The sequence below is a fragment of the Sturnira hondurensis genome, unplaced genomic scaffold (genome assembly GCF_014824575.4).
Source record: "Sturnira hondurensis isolate 20B ecotype Veracruz unplaced genomic scaffold, ASM1482457v3 Scaffold0006213, whole genome shotgun sequence".
In the NCBI taxonomy this organism is placed as follows: Eukaryota; Metazoa; Chordata; class Mammalia; order Chiroptera; family Phyllostomidae; genus Sturnira; species Sturnira hondurensis.
In genome coordinates, this window is record NW_028078844.1 from 3,290,572 (window position 1) to 3,314,485 (window position 23,914).

Consider the following 23,914-nt stretch of genomic DNA (forward strand, 5'->3'; position numbering starts at 1 on the left):
TGATGGATGCTCGGGGTTGCTTCCTTATCTTGGCTATTGTAACTGACGCTGCAGTGAGCATACAGATGTGTCTGTCTTTCCATTTAGTGTTTTGGGTTTCTTTGGATAACCACCCAGAAGTGGAATTGCTGGGTTTTTCTTTGTCTCTTGTTATACAGCCTTTGTTTTAAAGTCTGTTTTGTCTGATGTAAGTATTGTTACCCCAGCTTTTTTTGTTTGCTTATTTCCATTTTCAGGAAATGTATTTTTCCATCTCTTTGCTTTTAGTCTATGTGTAATTTGAATCTATAGTGAGTCTCTTGTAGACAGCATATGTAAGGGGTTTGCTTTGTTATCCATTCAGCCTCTGTATGTCTTTTGATTGGAACATTTTTAAATCCATGTGCATGTAAAGTAATTGTCGATAGTTATGGATTTATTGCCATTTTATTTAAATGTTTTTCTTTTTGAAGAAGATCCTTTAACATTTTTTTGTAATACTGGTTTGGTGGTGATGAACACTTAGTTTTTTCTTGTCTGGGAAGCTCTTTTATCTGTCCTTCCATTCTAAATGATAACTTTGCTGGGTAGAGTAATCTTGGTTGTAGTTCTTTGCTTTTTATCACTTAAATTTGTCTTGACAATTGTTTTGGCCTGCAAAGTTTCTTTTGAGAAATCAGCCGACAGTCTAATGGGTACTCCTTTGTAGGTAACTCTGTGCTTTTCTCTTGCTGCTTTTAAGATTCTCTCTTTGTCTTCGACCTTTTGCATTTTAAGTGTGATGTGTTTTGATGTGGCCCTCTTTGGGTTCATAATGTTTGGGACTCTGTGCTTCCTGGACTTGTATGTCTATTTCCTTCACCAGTTGAGGGAAATTTTCCATCATTATTTTTTCACACAAGTTTTCAATTCCTTGCATTCTCTCTTCTTTTGGTACCCCAAAGATTCAAATATTGATATGCTTGAAGGTGTCCCAGAGGTTCCTTAGACTATCCTCATTTTTTTTGCATTCTTTTTGCTGTTCTGATTGGGTGTTTTCTGCTTTATTTTGCAGATCTCTGGTTTGATCCTCTGCTTTATCTACTCCACTGTTGATTCCCTATAATGTGTCCTTCATTTCAGTTAATGTGGTCTTCATTTCTGACTGGTGCTTTTTTATGTTTTCTATCTCCATTCTATTTTTCCTCTTCCTTGTTGAAATTCTCACTAAGTCCATCTACTTCTCCCCTGAGTTCATTGAACATCCGTATAACTAGTGTTTTGAACTTTGCACCCGGTAGATTGCTTGTCTCCATTTTGTTTAGTTCTTTTTCTGGAGTTTTGTTCTGTCCTTTCATTTGGGATGCGTTTTATTATGTCCTCATTTTCTTTATATCATTGTTCTTTATGAATTGTTTTAAATCAATTAGTGTAACCTTTGTTTCTGACTGGATCTTTTTATGCTGTGAAGTCCTCACTAAGTTCCTTGAGCATTCTTATAATATACCAGTGTTTTGAACTCTGCATCTGATAGATTGTCTGTCTCCATTTTGTTTGGTTCCTTTTCTGGATTTTTGTTCAGTTCTTTTTCTGGAATTTTGATCTGTTCGTTCATTGGGCCATGTTTCTTTGTCTTCTCTTTTTGGCAGCCTCCTTGTGTCTGTTTCTATGTATTAGGTAGAGCTGCTTTGACTCCTTGTCTTGGTAGGGTGGCCTAATGTAGTAGGTGTCCTGTAGGGTCCGTAGGACAGCCTCTCCTATTGCCCAAGCTGGGCACTCCAGATACTCTCCTTCTGTGGGCTGTACATACCTTCCTGTTGTAGTTGAGCCTTAATTGTTGTTGGCACCTCAATGGGAGGAAGTTACTATCTCTATGCTGATGGGCTGCAAGGGCTAGGTTTGACCACAGTGGAGGATCAGCTGTACAGGGACCCACCAGCCTTACTTCAGCAGGGTTCTGGTGCCCCCTGAGTCCACCCCTTGAGTGAGTTGCTTTTGGAGGTGGTTGGTGGTACTGATGTGGTCTGAAGCTGGCTCTGGGGCCTCCTGGGAGGTGCCGGCCAAGGCGAGCTGCCACCTGGCATGAGCTATAAAGTGACCTGCAGGTGGCTGCTGCTCTTGCTTGTTTTAGAGGTGACTGGGAAAGGGCAGGCTACAAACCCAGGGTGGCTGCTGCTTGTGCCTGGCCTAGGGCCACTTAGTTAAGAGGTATGGGGCACACTGGGACCAGATGCTGCATGCTTAAGAGATGTCAGAAAAGTCTGAAGCATGAACTATGGCAAACTATGGAAAAGCCACTGGCAAGGGCTTGAGTGGGCCCACAAGTTGGTTGAGGTGAGGTCTCAGGAAATCTACAGGGTGGGGTGAACAATGTTACTCAGATATGGTGCTCACCTGCTGGCTCTGTAGGAGGAGGGCTCAGAAAAGGATTGGTAGCCTCGGATAGCATTCTGCTGGGAGAAAGCTGCCCCTCCAGCTCTCACCTGGATGCCGGACAATTCAGTTCCTGCTCATGTGTCCCTGGTGCCTTTTGAGCTGCTGCCCTTATGCTGGAGCTGGGAGGAATGAGTCCCAGTAAGTCTGTGTGTGGCTCTTTTAAGAGGGATGCTTGGCGCTTCAGAGGCCCTCCCTCTCGCTCAGCTGCAGTCCGCACTGGCTTTTACAGCCAGTAGAGTCTGGGGAACTTCTTTTCCCACCACATGTGGGTGTAGGACTAGCTCATTCCATGTCTCTGCCCCTCATACAAATCCTGATGGGCTTCTTTTTTATATCCTGAGTGGTAAGACTTCTGTTCAGCTAGATTTCAGGTGGTTCTGAGTGATGGTTGTTCCATAGTTTAGTTGTAAGTTTGATGTGGTTGTGGGAAGATGGGGATACTGTGTTTGGCTACGCCGCCATCTTGTCCAGAACCAAGAAACTTTGTTTCTTAGTGAGATTTAAAACATGACTCGATCGTGTTCAAATAGAATATTTAAGTAACTGTTCTATTTGCTGTGGGTAATTGCAGTGGATAAAACGTACCATAATTTTTATCTTGGTCTTTGTTTTGCACTTTTAATATGTTTATGCCTTTTAGCATTTGTTTTATAAAATGAGGATTGGGAATTTTTTGAACTGATAAATGGCTATTGGATAGAGTTATTTGTATATAGGAAGTTTAAGTTTTGTATGTGACTATTTTAATTTGTTTTTCTACAGCGCAGTGGAAAGAGTTGGGTCTTGAAGCCCTCCCTCCAGGCCTCAAAGTAGTGGAAGAAATTGTTTCTGCTGAGGATGAGAAACTGCTTTTGGAAAGCATTAACTGGACGGAAGATAAAGACAATCAAAATTGTGAGTAAAACCTTTTAAATTTGATTTTTAAAAGTGCAAAATGCTATGTTAGCGATCCTTCTTTTTTCCCCCCTCTTTGGTTTATTAAAACTCTGATATTTCCTCAAAATTACTTAAAGTAGTCTGGACCCAATGTTAGGCAAGTCTTACCAGCAGATCTTAGTAGCATTAATAATAAATGATATTTATATAGCTATTAATTTTAAACTCCAAACTGATTAATATAGACTAGCCAACGTTGTAAGCATTTGTAAGCAGTTTTATGTGTATCATCTTATTCGATCCTCTCCTTCACAAGGAGATTTCCTGTGAGGACTCAGCATATCCCTCATTGCCATTCCTTTATTACGCAGTTAGAGCCTTGTGGACGTATTTGCAAATTAGTTACTCTGACTCTTTCCAGATCATTAGCAGTCTTGTGAGTGGCAGTGTACATGTCTTCCAGATTGATTGGGAGAAAAACTCTTAAGTTATGAGATAGAATGATTAATTTTATTAAAGACAATAATTTAGCAGTTAACAAAAGTTACTGTTACTAAAGTAATCTTTACTTATAATGTTGACTCTGAAATACATGAAAGAATGAAATTCTTTTTTAGCAAATAGGTTATTTTCTTCTCTTCATACAGTTCAAAAATCCTTAAAACACAGAAGAGTAAAGCACTTTGGTTATGAATTCCACTATGAGAATAATAATATAGATAAAGACAAGCCATTACCTGGGGGTAAGTGATTGTTAATCAAACTGGTCCAGAAATAATTTTTTTAAACATTTTTAAAAGATTTTATTTATTTATCTTTAGAGAGGAAGAGAAGGAGAGGATGAGAGAAATATCAATGTATGGTTGCCTCTCATGAGTCCCCTGCTGGGAACTGGCCTGCAACCCAGGCATGTGCCCTGACTGGGAATCGAACCGCGATCGTGTGGTTCACAGGCCTGTGCTCAATCCACTGAGCTACACCAGCCAGGGCTGGTCCAGAAATAATTTAATATATTATTAATATATCATAGTTTAGGGTGTTCCATTTGTCATTTTTAGGTAAACTTTCAAAACAAGTTTTAAGTTGATTAAACTTGAAACATTTTAATTAGCTAGATAGTGGAGTTTTGTGTTAATAAACTTCATGCATACAGATAAAGCTAAAGTTTCTCTTGAACATTGTTTGTACTTACCTACTTCTTCTTAAAAGTAGTACTGTTAACAGATTAGCATATGCTATTCCAAACCTTTACAAAATGAGTTTAGATCCAAATTTAAGAGTGTATAGTTATAAATATGTAGCACTGTATTGTATAAATTGTATAGTCATACATTACATGTAGTACTCCAACTTGTTCTTGTCCCTTTATGATATATATATATCTTGGAGACCTTATATAGTTTTTCATTTTTTTGAATGATAGTAATAGCTTATTCAATTAGTTCTCTTTTGATAGACTTTTTTCTAGTTGTTAGCTTTTTTGGAAGTAGTGCTTCAGTGACTATCTTTGAACATGCTTCTTTATGCATCAATAAAGAGTTTCTAAAGGGAGATTAGTAAATTAGAATGATGTCAGTTATGTTTATTTAAAACTGTTAATAGAGCCCTGTCTGAGTGGCTCAGTTGGCTGAAGTGTTGTCCTGTACACCAGAGGGTTGCTGTACCAATCCCAGTCAGGGTACATCCCTAGGGTATGGGCATGTATGGGAAGCAAGCAAATGGGTTTATTTTTCTCTCACATTGATGTTTCTCTCTCTCTTTAAAACATTGACAAAGGCATATCCTTGGGTGAGGATTTAAAAATGTTACTAGATACTGACAAATTGCCCCTAAAACAACTATAACATGCTGTTCTTACCAACTGTACACCCCTTCCCCCCTTCCTAACCAACATGTGGTAATTGTTAAATTTTTAAATTTATAATTACCTGATTAGTAGTGAGATTGGTCATTTGTATTTCTTTTTCTGTGAATTCTTTTTCATATTTTTACAAGTTTTTGCTAGTGTTTAATTTATTATTAAGAATTTACTATATAATGTGGATATTAATCCTTTGATTGAATTGTTTGTTGAGTTTAATTTATCTATATTTTTATAACTTTGGTCTTATTTAAGGGTTACCTTCTGCCATGAAATAACATTTATAACTTCAGTGAAAGTTCCATTTTGAAAAGTGTTTTTTTAAAGAGAAATAATTTAAAATGGGTTTAAAACATATTGAATAATTTAAATTTAAAAAGTGATCAGTTTAATTTACAGTATTGAACATGGCGGATTTTATAATTTTCTTGCTGTTTTACAAAATACTGAAATTACGGTCAGCAAAATTGTTATTTTTGTTTGTTTAATTTGATAAAATCAATATAACTTTATATATTTATTTATTTGAGCATTCATCTGTATTCACATGCACACAGGTTTTGTATTTTTTTCTTTTTAAAAAATATATTGTATTGATAATGCTATTACAGTTGTCCCATCTCCCCCCCCCACACACACTTTAAAAGATTTGTAGGAAGGTTTCTTTCTATTTTGCTTTGCTTGTGGGTTTATTGTTATATTTGGATCTGATTACTAAATTAAAAGCTGCTAGATTTTTATCACAGTGACTATTTTTTAATCTTAGATAAAATATGCAAAGTAAGTATTTTAATATGCTTCACCTTTATGACAAATGACTTCAGGTCTTCCTGACATTTGTGATAGCATCTTGGAGAAATGGTTGAAGGAAGGTGTCATTAGGCATAAACCTGATCAATTGACTGTGAACCAGTATGAACCTGGGCATGGTGAGTATTTCTTCTTTTAAAATTACAGTCAGTTCATAACTAAGCAGAATATAACTCTCTAAGATCAAATATACTATTTTTTCTCAAACTTTCAGAATAACTTGCTTATGTTTTGCTGTGTTGACTTTAAATCCCTTGCAAATCTGTGTCAGTCTCTTGAGAAACTTGCGTCTCAAAGTGTAAAAAGACCCAATTGCTATTTTTGACTTTTTTTTGTTCCCCTCACAGTATTTTATTTAGAGAGGGAGAAGATTCCTTTAAAAACATAGGAGACATGTCTAATGGAAGAAATCAAATAATTTGCAAATGCCAACATACCTTGTTTTATTGCCCTTTGCTTTATCGTGTTACAGATGTTGGCACTTTTTACAAATTGAAGACATAGACCTTCCACCCACAAAAATATTATGACTCACTTTATTGCAGTGATCTGGAATTGAGCTATATCTGTACAGAGAAGAAGGCTAACTGGTTGGATGATGTTGTTCTTTTTTTCTCTGTTGAGAATGTGGAAGACAATTCTAGGATGACATGTTCCTGAAAAATTTTTAGGTTATTGATTTTTTACACTTGTTAGCAGCATCTTCATCTGATATTTGTAGTCATCGAATGATCTTAAAAGTTTTATTAATGGCAGCAGTCATGGATTTTTCTCCTGCATTTATCACCCTGTCTTACGATTGCTTATTTGCCAAACAATCCTAACAGTGATCTGTAGGCTCCTTGAGAACAGGGACTATCTTATTTGCTTTATATAGTCTCACCAGGTAGCAAAGTTCCTTTCACTTAAGAGATGCTTAGTTAACATAGATTGAGAGATTGGTAAAGGAAACCATATCTTAATTATTTGTATGCTTAGCTTTCATACCTGACTATTGCTTTTATTCTTGGGAATTGAGTGTTTAAGGGAAAAAATGACTTATTTATTTCTCATAGCTTTCTCTTGGGCTGGGGTGGAGTAAATGTTTTAGTTAAGCAGTGACTTTCAAGCCTTGCTTTTAGAATCAAGTCTCACTTAAACATGAAGTTAGGATATCTTTAGTGTGTATTTAATTTAGTTTATGTATTTAGTCACATTGACCCTAAATGTTTCTTTTTAGCTAAAATTATAGTGTGTTTTTGATTATCCAATAATGTTTTCACCATAATAATGTGGGGCTATCTTTAGAGATATCTTGAATCTATTAAAAGAGAAAATGAAGTGATGTATTATCTTCTATCTCAGGAATTCCTGCTCATACTGACACACATTCTGCTTTTGAGGATGAGATCATTTCTCTCAGTTTGGGATCGGAGGTAAATATTTAGATTTTTTATTAGTTATCAACAAATGCCTTACCTTATATATAGTGTCCTTTTTCATAGGATTTTCCACATTTATTAATTCAGATGAAGATTTTTAAAATGAAAAACAACTATTAGCACTTTTATTTCTTACAGAATGTGAAGTTATCAGAGTTTCTTTTAAGTGTCAAAAGTTTTATCTGTAAGTTCTTCAGATGCCAGGAAAATTTCTGTAATTTAATTTTTTTACACATTTTACTTTTAAAAGTTATATAAGATACAGACTTTTTTTTTTCCCCTTGGCACAATAATTTACTGAAGCAGCATTGCCACCTAGTGGCAAAAGGTAGTAGCTGTAGGCTGTAGAAAAGTGAAGCAACTAAAAATGTGTCTGGAATTTTGTAAACTTTTTCACCTATATTACCAGATTCACTGTCTTCAAAAACTTTGAGTAGTGCAGGGTAATGATTTCATTTTTACAAATGAAGAGTAAGAGATTCATGTTTATTCATTGACTTGTTTGTATAGCTGCATTTTACTGAACTGCTAGAGAAGCAACCAAAAAAGCAAAAACAAAACCAGAAAACCTCATAGACAGAAGATAGTATGGAGGCTAGCAGAGGGAATGGGGGATGGGGGAGGTAAAAAATGGTAAAGGTGGGATACATGGTGATGGAAGGAGACTTGACTTTGGGTGGTGAACACACAATGTAACGGACTATGGAATTGGACACCTGAAACTTACATGTCATCCCAGTAAAACAAAAGAAGAAATATGATTTAAAATGATCCATACAAACTTCAGATAGGAACCAGAATTTTAAATCTAGAAGAATCAATATGAGGTCATCTAATCTAAGTAGAGTTGCTTCAAAATCTGATTTTGTTCCTAGAGGAAAAACTGTTTACTATAGTACTAGTAAATAGTGGTTCCCTACCTAAGGGCGAACACAGGGGAAGTATCCAACAAGGGGTAGGATGTATTAGGACGTGTGGGAATAATATACCCCCTGTGGAGTCGAGTAGACTTTTGCTCTTAAATACTCCTTCTCTGATAGGTTTTTCTGCTGTAAAACACAGCCTGCATTTGTTTTACATGCGTATTTTGAGATACACCCTTGACATAAACCTCCTTGTGATAATGAACTAGTAATGTTATTGGACAAGTAATTAGTTCTGCAAGTACTATAGCCTTGGTCAGCTAAGGGTGAAAATGACCATTTAATGTACATCTACTTAAAACTAGAACCAAATATGTATTGTAAATAAGAAAAAAAAACCTTGTTTTGATTAGTACTTACCTGGAAAAAAATAAACTAAAAATTGTGAAGATACTTTAAAAGTTTTATTTAGCAAAATTTAGATTATATTTCAAATATGCAGTAATTTTTAGAACAGTGAATAAGTCATATACCTTTGTTTTAGTGTTATTTTTCTAATATGATAGTTCACTTTTTAAAAGTATGTTTTATTGATTATGATGTTACGGTTTTCCCAACTTTCGCCCCTTTACCTTACCCCACCTCCAACCTGCACCCCGATCCCTCCAGCATTCCCCCCACTCTTAGTTCATGTCATGGGTTGTACATATAAGTTCTTTGAGTTCTTTTTTTTCCTATACCATTTTTGACTTCTCCCCTATTTAATGCCTACCAATTATGCTTCTTCTTCTCTGTACCTTCGCCCCATTCATCCCTTTCCCCTCCCCACTGAAAACCCTCCATATGATGTCTATTTTGCTGATTTTGTTCCTGTTCTACTTGTTTGCTTAGTTTTTGTTGTTTTTCTTTCTTTTTTTTTTTTTAGGTTCATTGGTTGATAGCTGTGAGTTTGTTGTTATTTTACTGTTCATATTTTTGATCTTCCTTTTCTTAGATAAGTCCCTTTAACACTTCATAGAATAAGGGTTGGTCTTGATGAACTCCTTGAATTTGACCGTATCTGAGAAGCACTTTATCTGCCCTTCCATTCTAAGTGAAAGCTTTGCTGGATAGAGCAATCTTGGATGTAATCTTGCTTTTCATGATTTTGAATACTTCTTTCCAACCCCTTCTTGCCTGCAAGGTGTCTTTTGAGAAATCAGCTGATAGCTTTATGGGCACTCCTTTGTAGGTAACTCTCCTTTCCTCTTGATGCTTTTAAGATTCTCTCTTTGTCTTTAATCTTGGGTAACTTAATGATGATGTGCTTTGGTGTGTTCCACTTTGGGTCCAACTTCTTTGAGACTCTCTGGGCTTTCTGAACTTCCTAGAAGTCTGTTTCCTTCACCAGATTGAGGAAGTTGTCCTTCATTATTTGTTCAAATAAGTTTTTAGTTTCTTGCTGTAGTTCTCCCGCTGGTACCCCTATGAGTCAATTATTGGAATGTTTCAAATTGTCCTTTTGAGGTTCAAAAGTCTCTCTTCATTTTTTAAAAAATTCTTGTTTCTCGATTCTGTTCTGGTTGGGTGCTTATTTCTTCCTTTTGTTCCAAGTCATTGATTTGAGTCCTGGTTTCCTTCCGGTCACTATTGGTTCCCTGAATATTTTGCTTTATTTCATTTTGGGTATCCTTCATTTGGCCTTGCTGTGGCTTCTCTCCCTCTGCTGCCCTACTGGTCTGGTTGGTCTGTTTGACTGTTTCTTTAATTCCGTAGTTGTCAGAGTTCCATGCAGTTTGATTTTCTGGCACTTCTGGTTGTTTATTAATTTTAGATTGGTTATTATCCTTCTTTTGGTTGTGCGAGGAAGCGAAGGGTTTTTACCTACACCTCCATCTTGGGTGGAACTCCAGCAGTTCACTTTTGTGGCTTGATTATAATAGAGCCTCCCCCCCAAAAAAAGTTGTTAAAGGCTTTATCAGTTTTTCTAAAGCCTCTCTTACTCCTTTGATAATACAAATTATTTCATTTTGAAGGAACAATTGTATATCATTGTTATTTTATCTCTTTTCTTCAGTTATAAAAGTCCTGATTCTACCAGATCTTCAAATATTAAGTGGTTCAATGACATCCCTTTCATCATCTTCAGGAAATCTTCTTTCTTTGGCAAGAATTTTTATTTTATTTTTTTTGTATTTACATTGCATTGGCTAATATTTATAGCATCAAGACTCACTGAAAGACTGACCAAAAGGGTTATCACAGTGAATAAAGGTATCTGATGGTATTGAACTAAGAAATATCTGGGCTAGTACTAATTTTAAAGAAGCTGGTTCATCAGAAAGTATTTCTTATTATGGCTTTTACTACTGAGTGACCTGGGTAATTAGGTATTTTGCTAATGAAGACTCTGTTTATTGAGTGCCTACTAGGGGGCTTCATCTTTCATTATATTATCTGTTCTCTTTCCAGGCTCATGTAAGAAGTTATTGTGTCCTGCTTAATCTCATGAAATAGGGTATTGAATACAGATCTTTTGTGAAATGTCCTGAGCTACCCAGTTTCTTTACTGCCACCTGGATGGTTTTAGGGTTTCTTTGGGTTTTCTCAGGCTGGTATCTGTGCAGTTTTCCCCAGAGATGTTCTGCTGCTGGAGCAATTCTCATCACTTATTTGTCAGGAGTGACTCACAGAGTATTTCTTATTTAGGGGTTTATTGCTTTAACAGGCAAACATTTCAATATTTTCTGATATTCAACACAGATTGGGGAAAAAAGATATTTTATATATAGAGCTTAAAAAACAAGTACAATATGGACCCTGGGCATAGTAACCACATCTCCAAGTTCATATTCAGCCTTCACAATTTGCGTATATAAACAATATTTATAGCTTCAGAAGCCAAGTAGTTTCTCCTTCCCATTTTTATCTTGATCCCAGGACCCAGACTTTATCCTTACCTGCTAGTCCTTGGAATATTTACACTTACTAAGTTCTGTCAAACGGATTGTCTCTGCTGTGCAGCTTTGATCTCTCTACTACCTTTTATGGGTTATTTATTATATTTTCCATCTTCTCAGCAGTGCCCTTAGCATTAAAAGGATAATGGTTTGCCACCCTAGTGGGAGTATATTTCTTTTGCATTTGTGTATATGTGTACCTGTGCATGCTTTATATCTTCCATGGTTTTATTTTTTAAAATATTTTTTATTTAATTTTAGACAGAGGGGAAGGGAGGGAGAGAGGGAGAGAAACACCAGTGTGTGGTTGCCTCTTGTGCCTCCTACTGGGGACCTGGCCTGCAACCCAGGCATGTACCCTGACTGGGAATCAAACTGTTGACCCCTTTGTTCTTAGGCCAGCATTCAGTCCACTGAGCCACACCAGCCAGGGCTGCCATGGTTATTTTTATATGGCTGTGTATATTGATGTAGATGGGGAAAGAAAACATAACTCTGACACAGGATATTTACTTGCATCATAGTACAATTGATGTGGCATAGGACAAAATTAATTTTTTTACCCAATATGTCTCTAACATTCAAAATTTATGTGGACAAGCAGATCTGTTTGTGGGCCAGAAATAAATGCTCTGTCTTGTTTGATCATGTTTGCTTTTGTACACGGAATTCACTTTTCACTTTTCAGCATTTTCTCTACCAAGTTATGTTCTAAAGATCCAGCTTTTGTATAATTTTCTCATCTTTTAAGATCTCTTGGAAGCTAAAATTCGCTTTGAGTAAATTGGGCAAAAGAGATTCTGCTGGCAGTTCTTAAAGTGTACTCTTTATCTTGCTTATATGGAATTAGATCTCCTTTATTCATGCTTCTGCAATAAGGATGATGATAAAGAGATAAATCTATTTCAGCCAGCAATCTGCTATCTGTCTGTTTCATAGTGTGGCATCATAAAATAGAACATTTTGTTTTATTTGGAGCCTTCAGAGTATCAATTCTTCTGTCTTTTTAGTTATAATTTGTAGCAACTTTCATTCAAGATGGTGGCATAGGTAAACATGGCCTACCTTCTCACACAAAATTAAAAACAACCACATCAAAATTACAGCTAAAATATATAATAACCATAATTTAGAACCATCAGAAATCAAGTTGAATGCAAGTTTGAAGATTACAGAATTAAAGAAACCACATGCATCCAGATGGGTAGGAGGGGCACAGATGAGGAACAGTTTGGTCCCTTACCCATGTGTGGTGGATACAAATTTGAGAGGGATATCACAGGAGTGAGGAGTCCCAGGCCCACACAAGGCTCTCCGGTCTGGGATTCTAGTGCTAGGAAGATAAGACCCCGTAATTTCTGCCTGCAAAAACCAGTGGGGAATGAGTTGGTGGGAGAAATTTCTGGAGTCCCAAGCAGTTTCTCTTAAAGAATCCACACATAGACTTACTCATACTTATTCTATCTGAGCTTCAGCACCAGGGTAGCAGCTTGAAAGGCGCCAATGGCACATAGAGAGAAACTGAAGTGTGTGGCATCAAAATGAGAGCTGGGGGGACAGCTTTCTCCCAGACAGAAAGACAGGCAGAGGCCAAAGTCCTTTTTCTGAACCTTCCCCCTGCAGACACACAGGGCTGGTAGGGTGGTACCATATCAGAGACACCCATCAACCTGGCTAACACTGTTGCCCCACCCTGGAGATCCCCAGAGACTAAGTCCCAGCAAATTTACAGTCCCACCCAAGCTTCTTTTCCATATGAATGTCTGGTCTGGCTCATGCTTCACAACTTCCGAAATATTCCCAAACAAGCAGTAGCCAGCCTCAGTGAGCCCCCAGCCACTGAGGATAAGCACAGCTGATCTGCCACAGAAGGCAGTGGTTGGTGGACAGTGGACACAGCCAGTCCTTGCAGCTGACTGGCCTGGGTAAATCTCTCCCATTGACCTGCTAACAGCAATCAAGGCTGAACTACAAGAGGAGGGTGTACATAGCCCACAACTAGGGCACACCTCGAGTACCCAGCTTGGGTGATAGAGGAGGCCGTGCCACTGGACCCTATAGGACACCTACTACATTAGGCCACACTACCAAGACAGACTCATACCAGCTCTGTCTAATATGTAGAAACAAACATAGGGAGGCTGCTGAAATGAGGAGTCAAAGAAAAATGGCCCCAATGAAAGAACAGATCAAAACTCCAGAAAAAGAACTAAATGAAAGGGAAATAAGCAATCTATCAGATTCAGAGTTCAAAACACTGGTTGGTTATAAGGATGCTCAAGGAACATAGTGAGAACTTAAGCAGCATAAAAAAGATCCAGTCAAAAATGCAGGATACGCTCATTGAAATAAAGGAGAATTTGCAGGCAAACAACAGTAGAGTGATGAAGCCAAGAATCAAATCAATTATTTGGAACATACGGAAGCAAAAACTAACCAATCAGAACGATAAGAAGAAAAAAGAATGCAAAAAAAATGAGGATAAAATAAGGAGTCTCTGTGACAACTTCAAGTGTTTCAACATTTATATCATAGGGGTGTCAGAATGAGAGGAGAAAGACCAAGAAGTTGGAAATCTCTTTGTCAAAATAATGAAAGAAAACTTCCCTAATTTGGTAAAGGAAATAGACATGCAAATCCAGGAAGCACAGAGAGTCCCAAACAAGAGTGATGCAAAGAGACCCAGTCTAAGACGCATCATAATTAAAATGCCAAAGGTTAAAGATAAAAAGAGAATCTTTAAAGCACCAAGAGAAAAGAAGTTATGCCCTGGCTGGTGTGGCTTAGTGGATTGAGCACCAGTCTGAGAACCAAAGGGTTGCTGGTTTGATTCCCCATCAGGTCACATGCCTGGGTTGTGGTAGGGGGAGCGTGAGGGGCAACCACACATTGATGTTTTGATGTTTTTCTTCTCCTTTTTCTCCCTCCCTTCCCCTCTGTATAAAGATAAATAATAAAATAAATAAATAAAAGAAGTTAGTTGTCTTCAGGAGAGTTCCTATAAGACTATCAGCTGATTTCTCAAACTTTTCAGGCTAGGAGGGATTGACAAGAAATATTCAGTCATGAAAAGCAGGGACCTACAGCCAAGATTGCTCTACCCAGCAAAAGCTATCATTTAGAATAGAAGGGCAAATAAGAAGCTTCCCAGACAAGAAAAAACTGAAGGAGTTCATCATCACAAAGCCATAATTATATGAAATGTTAAAGGGACTCATTTAATAATAAGAAGATCAAAACTTTGAACAATAAAATGGCAATAAATACATATCAGCAACTGAATGAAAAAAAACCACCAAGCTACACAAACAAGAACAGAGACAGAATCGTGGATATGGAGAGCGTTTTGCTGGTTGCTAGATGGGAGGAGGGTGTGGTACAATGGTGAAGAGGTGAGGAGATTAAGAAATACAAATAGGTAGTTACAGAATAGCCCTGGGGATGTAAAGCACAGTATAGGAAATGGAGTAGCCAAAGAACATACAGCAGGACCCCTAGACGTAAGTGAACAATGGTGTGGAGATTGCCTCAGAGACCGGGAAGTGCTGGCGTAAGTGGGCAAAGGGGGGACAATTAGGACAACTGTAATAGCATAATCAGATAGAATTTTAAAAAGAATTTGTAGCAAGGCAGGAGTCTTATACCATTCTATCTATAGTGTAGAACTACAATAAAATTTATCATTTGCATAGTTGTTAATTGAAGTCATTTAATTTTGGCAATAATAATACTAGAAGATACATACAGATTTCAAACATTTTATTTTAACTTATAAATAAATTTACTCACCAAGGTAGAGAGGGTGAGGGTACACAGTCTGCCTTTGCCTTCCAGTTTTTATTTCTTTAAAGTGATACAAAGCTTAAAGACATCCATCTTTTTAATTTTAATTTCGAAGATTTTATTATCAAATCACATTACAACAGCTTATTAATTTGTTTATTTTCTTTGAGCCTTTCAACAACATTCAACTTAGTTTATACAGAAAAAACCCCCTGCCTTTTCATACTCAATTTTCATTGGTTTACATAATATTAAATTAAATTAAATAATTGCAAACCAGTGTAGCCAGCACAAAGGTCTGGGAACATACACATTGACTTGTTAAGCATATGACTCAACTGGTAAGAATAGAAGTACATGAACCTATTGAAGAGTTTCCTATTATCAATAAACAGGGCATGAATATGCTTTAGAGAAGAAATGGAGCATATTGATTGGTTTAATGGATGTCTGTTAAAATAGCTTTTATTTTTGTGGCCAACATTGCCTCAGGCACTGTGGAGATACCAAAACATTTGCAGCCTTGATAATTTTTCCCCTCAGATTTTGGACCTGAATATCCAACTCTCTGAAAGACATTGTCTCTCTAAATCAAAACTCATTATCTTTTATTTTCAGCCGTTTACCACCCACTGCTGTTCTTTTACAGAAAACAAAACAGACTTTTGCTCTTCCTGGGGTTCCTGCTCTGGGTAACTGCACCCACCCCCCTCCCCCACTGATTAATTTAAAACCTGGGAAATATTCTTGACCTGTATTTTGAAGATGATGAATTTTTCTCTCAAGCACTATTTTTACTATATGCCACAACATTTTCTTAAAAAAAAAAACACAAACAAACCCCACAGCATTCTAGAGGTGTGATTGTCATACAATAAACCACACATATTTATGTATACTCGCATGAAATCTTCACCACACTCCAATGAATATGTTCATCATCCTCCAATTTTTCCTCATCTCCCCCTGTTACTCAACACCTTAGATTACTTTGTATTTCCAGAATATTTTTATACAGGAATCATACAATATATACTCTTTGCTGTGTGGCTTCTTTCACTTTACAGGATTATTTGAGATTCAGTCAAAGTCTAAGCTTAATTGGTATCTTTACTTCCTGATGAGCAATGCAGGAACATTAGTACACTTTAACTCCACATTACTCCTGTCTATTTTATATCCTACTATTATTTTGTGTTGAATTCTCTTAATTTTTAAACATATTTCTTTGGTTTAGATAGGTTTCATTTGGTTTCATTTAGACCTATTTACCATTTTCTTTGCTCTTCATTCTTTCTTGTATCTCACACCTTCCATCTGGGATCATGGTCCTTTTATATAACATACAACATTTAAATTTCCTTTATTCTAGATCTGCTGTTGGATAACTCCATTATATTTTTGGTTAGCAAGTGTCTTTATTTCATTTTCATTCTTCAAGGCTATTTTCACCGGCTGTAGAATTTGAAGTTGGCAGTTATTTTGGTACACAAAAGCTTTCATTTATTTTCTTCTGGCTTTCCTATTGCCCTTTTACTTTTGAAGGTAGCCTCTGTGGCCTCTGGCCTCTTTTAATGCTTTTTATCTTTTTTTCCCCTGACAGTATTATTTTGCTTGCCTAATTATTTTGCTTATATTGATGGGTTTGTTTATTCTGCATAGGATTTATTGGATTTCTTGTTTCTTTCTATCGGTTTTGGAAAACTCTCGTTCATTATCTTTGTAGATTTTGCCTCAGTTTCATTTTTTCTCTTTATTTACTTTTTTCTGTATTCTCTGGTTCATGTACCTTGTCTCCTGTGTTTTCTGTATTATGTCTCCCATGCTTTACTTCAAATAGGTTTTTCTGTCACTGATTCTTTTTTTTTTTTTTTTTAAATATTAAAGCTCTATTCTTTTTTTTTTTTTAAGATTTTATTTATTTATCTTTAGAGGGGAAGGGAAGGAGAGAGGGAGAGAAACATCAATGTATGGTTGCCTTTCAGGCATCCCCTGCTGGGAGTTGGCCTGCAGGGAACTGGCCTGCAACCCAGACATGTGCCCTGACTGGGAATCGAACCGCGATCGTCTGAGTCGCAGGCCCGCGCTCAATCCACCACTGATTCTTTTTTTAATCTTGTCTGATTTGCTGTTAAACCTTTTCTTCAGTGGCCTAATTCAGTCATGGTATTTTTCTACTTGAGGATATCTGTTTGGCTTTTGTTCAGATTTAGTGTCTTTTTAAAAATATCATTTCCAGTTCTCTGCTGAAATTTCTGAGCTTAGTGTTTATATCTCTTAATACGATAACCATCTTTGCTTGATAGCCTCTATCTGATTTGAATATTTGAGGTTTCTGTGGCTCATTTCTGTTCTCCCTGCTAGACTATCTTTTTTCAGAGCAGATTTGGAGAGCCTGAGATGAAGGATGGTTTTTTATATTTATAGAAAGCTCACAGGCAATTGTGACATTTAAATAGGATTTTGAACCACTGAGTTAGAAAATGCTGAAATGCTAAATCTGTGTAATATCAACTCCAAAGATAGTAGGATTTCAGATTAATCCTTCAGACAAAGAGTAAATTGAAGTAATATAGGCCCCCAGTGGCAGTTCTCATCATTATTCAATTAAATATTCCAATGCAGTGCTAGAAACGGAAAAAGTTAAAGCCTGTGTTTATTGTTTTTATATCCTTATGAAAAGTGTTTGCACTGTGACTGGATTCAGCTTTGGATAAGTCAGGAGACTTGGGTTTTAGGACATTCCTATTAGTGGAGTGCTTTCATTTCTGTGCTTTCTGTCATAAATTGAAGTTGACATACAGTTCTTAAATTTTAGTTGTCATAAAGAGTTGGTAAGCATTTAGTAGTAATAATAGCAGCTACTGTTCCTTCCACTCCTACCTCCAACGCTGCCATTACCATGGTCGTCGTTACCAGCAACCACCCGTTCTTTGCGTGTATATCTCACAGTTATATTTTAAACTGAGATGTAATTGACATATAACATTATATTAATTTCAGATATTAATGCTTTGACACATGTATATATTATGAAATAATCACCACAATAAGTCTGGCTTACATCCATCACCATACATCATTAGAATTTTTTTCCTTCTCATGAGAATGTTTAAAATCTCTCTTAGCAACTTTCAAATATATGATACAGTATTTTAACTATAGTCACTGTGATGTGCCTTACATTCCCAGGACATAGGAAGTTTGTACCTATGACCACCTTCTCATCCATTTTACTTCCCCCTTATACCCCTGGCAATGACCAATCTATTCTCTGTATCTGAGTTCATTTTTTTTTTTTTACATTTCCCACAAAAGCCATATTATATGGTATTTATTTGTTTTTATCTGAGTTATTTTACTTAGCCTTACAGTCCATCCATGTTGTCACAATGTCAGGATTCCTCTCTTTTTTCATGACTGGATAATATTCCCTTTATATACCTAACACTTTTAATTTAGTTCATCAATAAACATGTAAAGTTGCTTCCATGTCTTGTATTTTATAATGCTGCGGTGCATATGGGGATATGTTTATCTTTTCAAGCTAGTGTTTATGTTTCCTTCAGCTACATACCCATAAGTAGAATTGCTAGATCATGTAGTAGTTCTATTTAGAAATTTTCGAGGGTCCTCCATACTGTTTTCCGTAGTGGCTGTACCAATTTGCATTCCACCAACAGTGCGCAAGCGTTCCCTTTTCTTCATATCCTCACAGACACTTGTTATTTCTTGCCTTTTTGATAGCCATTCTGACAGGTGTGATGTAATACCTCATTATGTAGCTACCATCTATTTCATGCTACATCTTGGCAGGTAGTATACAGCAAGGTCATTTTTCCTTATAAGGAGCAATCCAGGGCCTCAGGAATGTTATTGTTAGTACATGGCTGTTATTGTTCTTGTTACTTTGGCTGTCTCCTTTTGGTTATCTGTGCATGAGAATCTGTTGCTTTATTTTTTCATAAGGAAGAAAGCCCAGAAAATAAATAAATGGAATTTAGGAAGGGTTCTGACCCAGAATATAAGATATACCACCCTATTTTTTCAACTAAATTGTTTATGATGAATTCATTTACTTATTAAAAAATATTCTTTGAGTGTAATCTACTAGACAGAGTCTAACAAGTAAGTAAGAATTAAATCTAAAATAATTTTTTTAAGCTACAATGTTTCATTACCTTTGTAGCCTTATCATGTATGAAGTAAAACTTAATTTTAGTAAAGTGGTTTGTGATTGACTCTTCTTTTGAGAATCCACTTTTGGGTGGTGGTGGATTTCCCGTCACAGTTCCTGCGAACAAATGAAACTACGTTGTGGTGAGAGCTGAGAGCAAGTCTGTCAGTGCAAACTCATAAGCACGATCACATTATCTCACGGGCATCTAAGCTTAGCGTTGTATGTATTGAATATCGAATATTCAGATGTGGCTAAAGTGTCTCCAATATAGCACCTTTTCTTTACAAGCTCATTTTTCTCTTACCCCCTTTAAATTTTGTTCTCTATTGTGCCATTTAGCAGTGTGTTCAGACTATTAAACTAAAAGATACTTTCTCTGTTTATTGTACATTTTACTTGACCTCAGCCAGATAAAAATAGACCAAAATCACCTGTACTGGGGGCAGAAGAGGAAGAGATAGCAGAGTCTATTCATTCAGCAGCTAGGACCTAGTTTTTTTGTTAGGCAGAAGTGTGTTTGAAAGGCAGAATTTGCTGGCATGTGCTATAAAGTAGATTTGTTTCTGGTATTTCCTTTTAAAATTTTAGTCTTGTCTAAGTTTGCTTGTTTCATATATGTAGTACTATAGACAAGTTCCCAGGTACGCCCTGTGTACATGGTACCTGATGAACTAGGAAGAGTTTTCACACCATAAACATGAAATTGTGCTCTGCTTTGTGCATCCTTTCTTAGGAGCAATGAGAAGTAAGTTCCTGTGGCCTACGCTGGTATTTAGCTGCTGCATATGGCTTCTTGCTGGACCACCGTTCTGTGTCATAAGGCGCCCTCTCATCTTCATGTTCTGATGTGAGATTTTTTCCTCTCACGACAAGAATATTGAGGCCCATACTTTATAAAGTTACTTCTTGCCAGTAGACAAGGGAGCAGAGCTTGGTTAGTCATTTTGAAATGGGAGGTCTTGTGTCCTGTGTATTGATTTCAGGGAGTGTTCCTGCCATTGTCTCCTTCCTTTGAATTTCACAAGATTCCGTTTTCAAGAAATTTAGCAAATGGATTCAAGACTCTTGTTTTTGTTGTTCTTGTTTTAAAACATACTTTGCTAGTAGGAATGAGGGAGGGGAAATGGGTTTGTTGTGGTTTTTGATTCTTGCTTTTCTACAAGGATGGACAGACACTAAGCCAGCTAGCTTACTGGCATAGGCAGACGGCGTAAAGGTCACTGACATTAGTCTTTGGTCTCCAAGGTGTCCTAGGGAAAGTTTTTATAAATTCTTCTGTCTTGGAAAAATATGGTATACCAGCAAGCCTTTCTTCCAGCTGCTTCTCAGGTTAGCAAAGTGTACTTCTAGGAGTATCATCTTTTGTAGAGAGACAGAAAACTATACTTATTTTACTAAAAATATTTATATTTCTTCTTCTGCCTCACAGTGGACTAATTATCTCATTTGTAAATGCAGGCTAAATATGTAAACAGACATTTTTGACATTGTTGTGTTTTTTTCGGTTTATAGCTTCAATTTGTGCCCTTGCAGTTGTGTCTGTTTCCCTTTTTCCATCTCTCGTTTCCCACTGTTCAAACAGGGTAGACATGGCCCTGATGAGGTGTGTGGAATCATTTGTTTTCTCTTCAAAATAAAAAGATAAAATCATTTCATTTGAGTCCAGTAAAGACGTTAGTGCAGCTATGGAGGATTTTTATTTGTCAGGCTGTGGGAAACAGGTGGGCATCTCTCCATTTTGCTAAGTTCTTAGCTGTGAAGAGTGTTCTGCAGTTGTAGTCACTTCTGTCCTCATTGCTTTCATCGTTCTCCGTGATATTCTTCTTCACATTCTACTGTCTCTTGCCTATATGCCCTTCAGAATTTCAAAAGATGAATGACCTCAGCCCATTTCTAACCAAACAGGATCAAGATTAAATTTCTCTTTTTTCTCAGAAGTGTACAATACATTCTTCAATTTCCTGTTTAGCCAACATGAAGATCTGTTTATCCCTTCATGTACTTTTTTGTTAAGAGTCTTTATTTGAGTGTAGAGTGATAGCTCTGTCTGGGGTTTAATGTCATATTGTGGACGTGTAAAGGTTTTATAAGATCAGAATGTCTAGGGTTTTATGTTTGTTTGCTTTGAACTGAACATTATCTTCAGTCATGCCCTGTGAGCTTTCTGGAAACTTGATCTTTATTGACTCTGCCATTTCAGAAAATAAAGAAAAATAGGTAAAACCAAAGAAATAATTGGAAAAAACTCCTGTGGGCAAAGCTATTACGTGGTAGGATGATTCAGCAGGTGCAGGGAGCATTACTGATTGTCAATCTATAGTGAATTTAAGCAAATCTTTTTTATCTTTTAACAAGCATCATTTAGTTAGATACAGATACTTTAAGTATGAGGATACTGATAATACTTCATTTTTGTGGTGGAACGCTTTAAAAAGAAAATGTGCATTTAATTTATAAGTAAAATTATTTTCTAATTAAAAATATTGTACTCTAATATTATATACCTGTAAAGTAATAAAAAATAGATACATTGGTCTCTGCTCCAAATTCTTGGCACAGAACTTCTAAAACCCTTATAATTTCCCAAGTGATAAGAGACTAGGAGCATCTTTTGTTCTGATATTTTGTCTTTCACTTTAGTTCCTGACACAGAGTTTCTAAATCCCTGTGAATTTCTTGGGTAATAGTGACGTCTTTTGTTTAATGAGATGACTCTGATTGGCTCCTGGATGGGAGCTAGTCGCCAGAAAGCCCAAGTAGTGATTAGCAACTTGGATTTTCAGTGCTGTCCCTCATTTTTCAGATAGAGAAGAGGGGCTGGAAATGGAGTTAACTGATCCTGCCTACATGATGAAGCCTCCATGGAAATTCTAATAGTGTGGGGTTGGGAGAGCTTCCAGCTGGCTGAGCACATGAGGTGCTGGGAGAGTGGCGAGCCCAGAGAGGAGGCTCCATGCTCCTTTCCACATACCTTGCCCCATGCACTTCCTCCATCTGGATGTTTATTTTATCCTTTTATTGTAAACTGGCAAATAGTAAGTGGTTTCCAAATTAATTAGTATTATGTTCACACTTCTTTTGTCAGTTCTAATCATTTATTGAAACCAAGATTTCCCTGTTTTGAAATCATTACTCTCTGTAGATAGGAGAAAATATATTTAAATTTTCACAAATATTATAGGTGTTGTATATTTGTAAAACATGTTGACTGTTAATTAGGTGGAAATTGCAACCTTGAGGTGTGCAGAGAACATGTCTCGTATTCACCATTGCAGCCTTGGATTCCTCACATGATGATTGCTGTATACGTATTTGTCTAATGAAGGAATTGGGGTATAGTCTTTTAGAACATTTTCCCATCAACAGCTTTCATGCAGATAGTTTTCATTCCTTTAAGCCACAAATGATTGTCTGTCATAAAATAATTAATAAATATACTCATTATTCTTTGCTGTGTGTGGACCTTAATGTCTATTCAGAAAATTGAGACCTGTATGTATTGGTTTAAAAAGAGGCCACAGCTGTGGGGGAGCTTTGCCCGCGGAGCCCCCTGTCTGCCACAGATGAGAATAAATGTACCAAGACATGATCTGCCTGGGGAGGAAAGGTGGCTGATCTCTGAAAGGAGAAGGATCAAGAGCCTTTTCCTCAATGGATTTTAATTAGGTTCATTTTGCACAGGAATACAGTTAAAGCTCGTTAATTATTGTCAGGCAGTAAGGATCAAACAGCAGATAGCATACAAAGAACTACAAGAGCTTATTCTGAGTCAGGGTCTTATTAGCTAAAGGGCTACAAAACTTTGGGAAACAAATTCATTTCCTACTCGGACCCTTATCATTTAATTGAGAGCATTCTAAACAAAGCAGGTTTTATAGGATTTTATATATTCTTTCTTAGGCCTGATCACCTAGGGAACCCACCCTTTCCAACACAGGGCTGCACCACCTCTGTCATTGTTTCAGGCTTAAGTCAGGCAGTGGAAGTAAGGCAGCCAAGATATTAGGAGACTTCTCGCCGACAGAATGCAGACAAGAATGAAGACTCAGGCTGTTTCAAAGCCGAGGGGCAAGGGTCCATCACCCCCTTTTGCTATAGTCCCCAAGTCCTTCCCTGGGGGGCTCCCCGTGATCATGCCTGTCTTAGGTTGTTCCTCCCTTGAGGAATCTTACTCATCATTGGCTAACCAATCAAGCATTGGGGGACAGGCAGGGTGAAGTTAAAGGAGCAGAGGCAGTACCCCTACCAGGGAGATAAGCTTTGTTTCCTTAGTGGCTTATGGTCCAAAGTTCACTCACTCAGTCTTAGCCATAGGGTGGTTACAGCTTCTGAAACCAGGCAGGGCGGTTCCCAATACACAGTGGGTTTTTATTCCCAACATTTTATTATGGAAATTTTCATACAGAGAAGTTGAAAGAATTGTACAGTAGATACCTATATACCTACCACCTGGATTCTACATTTAGCATTTTAACATATATGCTTTATCAGGTATTTATCCATCTATCAATCCTCTTTAGTTCACCTTCTTTTATTTGTCTATTTCAGGGAAGTTTCAGGCATTAGTATACTTACCTCCAAAACTTCACAATTCGTCTACAATGTTTATAAATGGAATGCATTTGGAGTAGACTATTTGAAATTATATGTAATCATTTGGAACAGATAATTGCTGGAAAATTAAATTCTCTCATCTTACTTTATTTTTAATATTTAGATTGGAAGGTGAGATGAGAAAAGGATAAACCAGCTTAGATCTGTATGATTCTTTATAGTTTCCAAAAATA

At 36.9% G+C, this 23,914-nt stretch overlaps 1 protein-coding gene across 2 annotated transcripts in view; it reads left to right on the forward strand.

Annotated features, from left to right (window-relative positions):
- Positions 1–23,914, forward strand: part of ALKBH8 (alkB homolog 8, tRNA methyltransferase) — a 67,948-nt gene that overhangs the window by 10,366 nt on the left and 33,668 nt on the right. For both annotated transcript variants that reach the window (XM_037047724.1, XM_037047725.1), the window contains exons 4-7: positions 3,157–3,288; positions 3,918–4,013; positions 5,956–6,060; positions 7,286–7,356. In XM_037047724.1, coding sequence (XP_036903619.1) covers positions 3,157–3,288; positions 3,918–4,013; positions 5,956–6,060; positions 7,286–7,356 — 404 coding nt within the window. The remainder of the gene's footprint in view (positions 1–3,156; positions 3,289–3,917; positions 4,014–5,955; positions 6,061–7,285; positions 7,357–23,914) is intronic.